At 36.3% G+C, this 6,827-nt stretch overlaps 1 protein-coding gene across 1 annotated transcript; it reads right to left on the reverse strand.

Annotated features, from left to right (window-relative positions):
• Positions 1-1,155: 1,155 nt before the first annotated feature.
• On the reverse strand, positions 1,156-5,973 carry LOC146548677 (major histocompatibility complex class I-related protein 1-like). Its single transcript, XM_085263065.1, has 7 exons — positions 5,860-5,973; positions 5,313-5,579; positions 4,332-4,607; positions 2,371-2,700; positions 1,984-2,073; positions 1,735-1,752; positions 1,156-1,616 (listed from the first exon to the last, which is right to left on the reverse strand). The coding sequence occupies exons 1-7, from the start codon at positions 5,909-5,911 to the stop codon at positions 1,564-1,566; spliced, it is 1,086 nt and encodes a 361-aa protein (XP_085119191.1). The 5' UTR covers positions 5,912-5,973; the 3' UTR covers positions 1,156-1,563.
• Positions 5,974-6,827: the final 854 nt, after the last annotated feature.

Here is a 6,827-nt window from a genome sequence, read left to right on the forward strand (position 1 = left end):
AAACTGAAACTTTAAAGATGTGCACCATAGCCATGACTGAGCCAACAAATATGTTGGTTTTCACAAGTAACTTCTATATAGAGCTTCATATAGGTACACAAATATTGTGGGTTTATTTTGGCTATCGTATATTGTTCTGTGTGTTTTGAGATATTCGCCTCTGCTTTTCTGCTGCTAAACTCCACAGCATACCTGGTTATGTTAAAGGCTGAGCATTTTCGAAAAAGCAAAATTTTAAAAAGTTAAAAAAAGTAAAACTTTTTTATTTTTTTAATGTTAACATTTTCAGCTACAAAGGAGTTTACCAGACAGTTACTATAGTTTATTATGCACTTTGAATTATTAAGAATTGTGGTGGAGCCTCAGTGGGTTTCCAGTAGTGTACTAAGATAAAGATGTGTACAAGAAAACCTCCTTTTAAACGTCTTTTAATCTCTAGCTGTCATCTGTAGCCGTTTCCATTGTTTAAAAAAAATTACTAAACCTGTTTCATCAGTTCCTGCTTCTATGCTCCACATGAATAACAAGAAAATGTTTCCAATTTCCTTGTTATTAACCCAGGTGTTGGCTTATTTGCATTTTCAAATTAGCATCTGACTTCCTTGTAAGTTTCTTAAAGATCTGCAGAGTAAACAGGAAGCACTCCGAGAGCCCAAAACTCTGCCAAGGTGGATGCAAAACACCAAACACCAAAAAACATAATCTCCTTGGCACAGTTCAAAAGTTCCATGTGTAATGGAAATGTGATTTTAACACACGAGATAACAAACAATTCATCCAGACAGCTTGCAAAGTAAGAAAACTGAAACTCCTAGAATTTTTTTTTTTCTTTTTTTACAGAAAATTGTATCAAGGTGCACAGACCGTATAAACAGTTTTCACAGTAAGGTGCATAATTACAATGAATTACAATTAAACTATGTAACAATAGGTATAAGGTATAATTTGCAAGCTCCTTTGACTACGATGACCTGGATGACTGAGAACCTTCACAGACAATAGGTATAATGTAATTTTTCACATAGAAACCAACTTTAAATATAATATCTTTATTGATTATGTATTTTTTAGTAAATAAACATTTATTTCCAAGAGGAAAAAATGAAAGTAATGAAGTAAACAAAAAAAAAATTGTACTTATTTCTACAATGTTATCTTAATAGTCCCATAACTGAATTAAGGTCTTTCATGCAGCCTTAGTGAGTTTGTGACAGCTTCAAAAATTCTTTATTCAATAAAAGCAAAAACAAACGAACTTGATTGTAAATAATAGACAGTAAATAAACACTAATGTGTCCAAACTGTGCAATCAATAGTGACTCAAGCACACACACAAATGTACATATCTGTTTATTTATTTGCACTGTATTTTCTGTTTTTATTAGAATTTTATTTTCAACTTTTGTATTTCTGTGAATAGTTAGATTGCTTTCTTTGCTTTCCATGCTTTTCTCTGCACTGAATGGGACAGCATGTAATTGCATTGTGCTTTTGACATAATGACAATGAAGGAGTCTGATTCTAAACTCTTGATGTCACTGTATGTCCGGGAGCTGTGTTTGCTTATGTGGTCTCTGGATTCAGTCTCTCAGAGAGGTCAGAGATGTTGACAGGTGCTGTAAGATCCAAAACACATTTTAAGTCCACTGATCATTGATTGGATTTTATTTATAAAAAAGAAATAGCAATTGCAATATAAATAAAATGTTTCTTTTCCCTACATGTTATACTTACACAAGTTGGTGCTTTTGCCTAAAACAAAATGGAAAAACAGATAATTTCAGTTCTTACATTTTTAAATATAAAAGTCTTCCTTTCTATACTAAACCATGATCTATGTAGCAAACCAAATCTTGATTCTTAAAGAGAGAATACAGAGATAATAACTGTGTGTGGTGCTGCTGCTGTGTTGTTTTTTTTTTATTATTATCTTCAGTTTTGCACAGTGGTAAAGAACACCAGCTCAACTCTTTAACTGCTTACCTTTCTTTCTTTTGTAACCAGCAAATCCAATAACAACAGTGACGATGACAACAAGAACAACCATGGCAGTGATGATAGGAACGGATCTGTCTAAAATACAAATAAACCAACAATCATCTGCAGTTTATAAGAAAACATTCTCCTTTAAACCAAAAGCTGGTGTGAGGTAATAAATATAAAGTGGGATAGACCAGGGATTGGTTGTCACAATTCTTACTTTCGCATGAATTGCTGATCATTGAAAAATCTTTCAATATCCATTCCTTATCAAATCTAGGAATAAAGTGTTGGCTCAAAATGGGTATCAAGGAACAAGCAATGTGACAATCAACCCTGTTATTACAACTGAAATGAAGCACAACCATCTGACAGTATTGTTTTTCTCACCTTCATTATTTCCAGTTTCACCTTTGTCCCAGTTGGTTCTGGTGATTGATTGATTCAGTCTCGTGACAACATTGTCCTCAAAACCAGAGAGCTGAAACACACAGTCATACCTTCTCCAGTCTTCAGGTCCGATTGATGAAATATCCAGGTCAACACTCATCTGGAAGGTCCCATCATGGTTAGGCAGTATCTCTTTGTGGTCCACATCCTCATGTATCTCCTCTCCATCTTTCCTCCAGAACATCATGGCTCTGTCAGGATAGAAACCTGTAGCATGGCAGCTGACTGGAGAGGACGAAGTCTTCTGTAGGAGAGACACTGAAGGAGGAACTGGAGAGACATTCTATGTTACAGCAACAGTTTTAGTGTCACATCCCATTGTTTGAGCTACTTGTAACTCTTAGGCCTTGGATACTGGGCACCAGTTAGACTTTCATGTAATGTCAGAAATGTTGTGGAGGAAAATGATAGTAACATAATATGTAAATATATGTAAAACCTTAGAAATGATAATGATTATGTGGCAATGTTAAACATGTCTATTTGCATGTTATAATGACAGTAATCAGACATCAAAGTATTTTCTGTAATTATCTCAACATGCACAAATGAAGCAACATTTTGACAATACTTTACATATTTTATTCATTAAAACATGTAAAGTATTATAAGATGTATTTTTTAAAAGGTTCTGGCCTCTTCCTCTCTCTCTCTCTCTCACACACACACACACACTCACACACACACACATCTCTCTCTCTCTTTATATATATATATATATATATATATATATATATATATATATATATATATATATATATATATATATATATATATGTATGTACAAGATCTCATCCCGTGGGGTCAAAATGATCATGAGAACGGTGAGCAAAGATCCCAGAACCACACGGGGGGACCTGGTGAATGACCTGCAGAGAGCTGGGACCAAAGTAACAAAGGTCACCATCAGTAACACACTACAACGGCAGGGAATCAAATCCCGCAGTGCCAGACGTGTTCCGCTGCTGAAGCCAGTGCATGTCCAGGCCCGTCTGAAGTTTGCCAGAGAGCACATGGATGATACAGCAGAGGACTGGGAGAATGTCATGTGGTCAGATGAAACCAAAGTAGAACTTTTTGGTATAAACTCAACTCGTCGTGTTTGGAGGACGAAGAATACCGAGTTGCATCCCAAGAACACCATACCTACTGTGAAGCATGGGGGTGGAAACATCATGCTATGGGGCTGTTTTTCTGCCAAGGGGACAGGACGACTGATCCGTGTTAAGGACAGAATGAATGGGGCCATGTATTGTGAGATTTTGAGCCAAAACCTCCTTCCATCAGTGAGAACTTTGAAGATGAAACGAGGCTGGGTCTTCCAACATGACAATGATCCAAAACACACCGCCCGGGCAACAAAGGAGTGGCTCCGTAAGAAGCATTTGAAAGTCCTGGAGTGGCCTAGCCAGTCTCCAGACCTCAACCCCATAGAAAATCTGTGGCGGGAGTTGAAAGTCCGTGTTGCTCGGCGACAGCCCCAAAACATCACTTCTCTCGAGAAGATCTGCATGGAGGAATGGGCCAAAATACCAGCTACTGTGTGTGCAAACCTGGTAAAGATCTATAGTAAACCTCTGTTATTGCCAACAAAGGTTATGTTACAAAGTATTGAGTTGTATTTTTGTTATTGACCAAATACTTATTTTCCACCCTGATTTACGAATAAATTCTTTACAAATCCTACCATGTGGATTCATGGATTTTTTTTTCACATTCTGTCTCTCACAGTTGAAGTGTACCTCTGGTGCAAATTACTGACCTCTGTCATCATTTTAGGTGGGGGAACTTGCACAATCGGTGGCTGACTAAATACTTTTTTGCCCCACTGTGTGTGTGTATATATATATATATATATATATATATATATGTATGTGTGTGTGTGTGTGATGTGACTGTACCTTTTCTATGCACAAAACTTTCAGCATAATTCATGTACATGTTGGACCATGCCGGGAGAGTAGTTGCGAATACGTTCTTCCAAAACCCCTTATTGGTGTGTGCGTTCCAAATTTGTTTTGTGATTTCAGCCTGTGGGTTTGAAGAGATCCATGTCTCTGTTTCTATGTCCAGTGCAATGAAGTCTTCTCCATTATAACCAAACTGTTTAATCCCAGTGACCTTTTCAGTCTCATCTTCCAACTCATAACCAATCAACTCCTGGATTATGTGAACACCTGAGAAAGAGAGACTGAACTATTATTCAGGGTCCAACACAATTTAAAGTAACTGATATTACACTTATAGTACATATTTTCATAACAGTAACTTATCATAGCCTAAAGATCATCTCCCAATACCAATTTCCAGACTATGTAGCAATCATCGCACTGTCACAAATGTGACAAGACTGCAAATAGTCAAGTAAATTGGACTCCACAGCCATGCTAGCAGTTGCACCCTGTTGTTACGCTAATATCAAGATGCTCATGTTAACATGTTTATGATTAGCTGACAATGCTCACAACATCACCTGAAAAATTGTTTTATTTGGTCTTATACGCTATTGTTATCAGCTATATTTAACACTACAATACAGTATGGAAATTTAAGCAGTTTTGTAGATTTTAAAAAATTTGAACAGAAGAATGTTTCTTTTCTTTTTTCAGGTCATAGGTATGCTTACAGGGAGCTATTATGCTTCCTCACTGCTCTTTGCATGTGGCACAGTACGACTAAAAGTGCGAGTGATATAAAACATTTTGCAACTTTGCCCTTTAGGATTGCAATGCAAGTTGACGTGTGAACACATGGTACTGTTGTTTTAGTGGTTTTATTCTCTTTGCACTAGTCATCCTTAGAATTGTTCTATCTAAAAAAAAATCAAACAAAAAAAGGAATACAAGTGAACGTACCACAGAAACATGTAATTATTAACATACCTTTAGTTTGGTTTGTGTGCTGCTTGAAACTGGCAGTTGCAACTTCTAACATCTGCTGATAAAGTATCATCATCTGACCATGCTCTTTGCATAGCTGGAGATCCTCTTTCTTCACTTCTTTTGCCCAGTCCTGTCTGGATTCAGGTTCATTCATGTTGCTGTCATAGTAAGCAATCATAACATCCTCAACATTTACCGCTGCCAAATATTCGGGAACATTTCGGACTCCAGATGATATCATAAAATACATCTTAAAGGAGCGTATTGCTGTGGGACAAATAGAATTTAAGCCATTTAAACATCATTCAGAGTTGTGACAAGTTGAAATGTTCTTACATTATACTCAGTATATTGTGAATTAAACATATTAAACTGTCTTGTAATGAATTCAGTATTATAACAAGCACTAAGCATACCTTTTGGTTAATGTCACAGTTGCCACATTATTACTGTTTACACATCATCTAATTTATGATTAGCTTTAAAAGCCTCCAGCGTTACGCAAATTCCAAACTAATATACTTATTAAAATGGATCACGATCTTACCTGCAGATGCAGCATGGCAGAGGAGGAGGAGAAACATAAGTTTCTTCATCATGTTTAGAGAGTTGGCACAGAACTGAACAAGTGGGAGAAGAGTTAGAGAGTTTTACATGTCTGTTCAGCCCAAAGATGTTTCCTGGTTGAGATTACATTCTGAGTATCTGAGGCATGTTCAACTTGGACTGATTCCCTACAGCTCCTTGTTTTAACAAACACTACTTCAGTTTGACTGCTGTATAGAGTTAGTTTGGGTTGTGTATTCAATAGGGACCTTTTCACAATTCAAGTGTATGCTCAGGGTATTTTTCTATGAAGATGTTTATCTTTGCTTGTCTGCAGTTAAAAGCCAAAGCAGATCATTCATCTATCCAAGAATTCTCTTCCGCATACCCAATCCAAATCACATCATTTACACAGAATGTGAAACACTAGACTTACTCAACTTGACACCTGCAGAAGTTTTACTAATAATAAAAAGTAGAATACTTTTAATTAAGAAACCCCATGATAAACCGTGAAATACAAATTGGTATACAAAAGAAAACAAATACTTGAAGCAGTTTTCCTACTTTTATTCAGTTTATAGTTCCAGAATCAATGGGAAACAAACAAAACTTAAAACTTAAAAGATTATTTGTGTCCCACAGCTTTACTTGATAAACAGGTGGCTAGATAGAGGGAAAGAGAGAGAAAAAAACCTGATTGACCCGATTGGTTGGATTCACATCCATAACAACAAGATGTCTGAAATGATTACATTTCAGAGACATTTAGATCTAACTTCCTTATAAGTTTCATGAAGGTGTGAAAACATTGATGTGCTTGAGCAACATGTGAATAGTTGGAGCCACCTGGTGGATAAATAATGCAACTGTATTGTTAAGGTTCTCATCACTGCATCCCAACTGAAGGTGGTTCACATGATCAATGTTAACATGCATTTTTATTATAAGCACTATTAGCATGTAGTC

This window comes from Mchenga conophoros, linkage group LG22 (assembly GCF_057382185.1).
Source record: "Mchenga conophoros isolate Kocher_MC1m ecotype Shallow Benthic linkage group LG22, M_conophoros_male_GT1.1, whole genome shotgun sequence".
NCBI lineage: Eukaryota > Metazoa > Chordata > Actinopteri > Cichliformes > Cichlidae > Mchenga > Mchenga conophoros.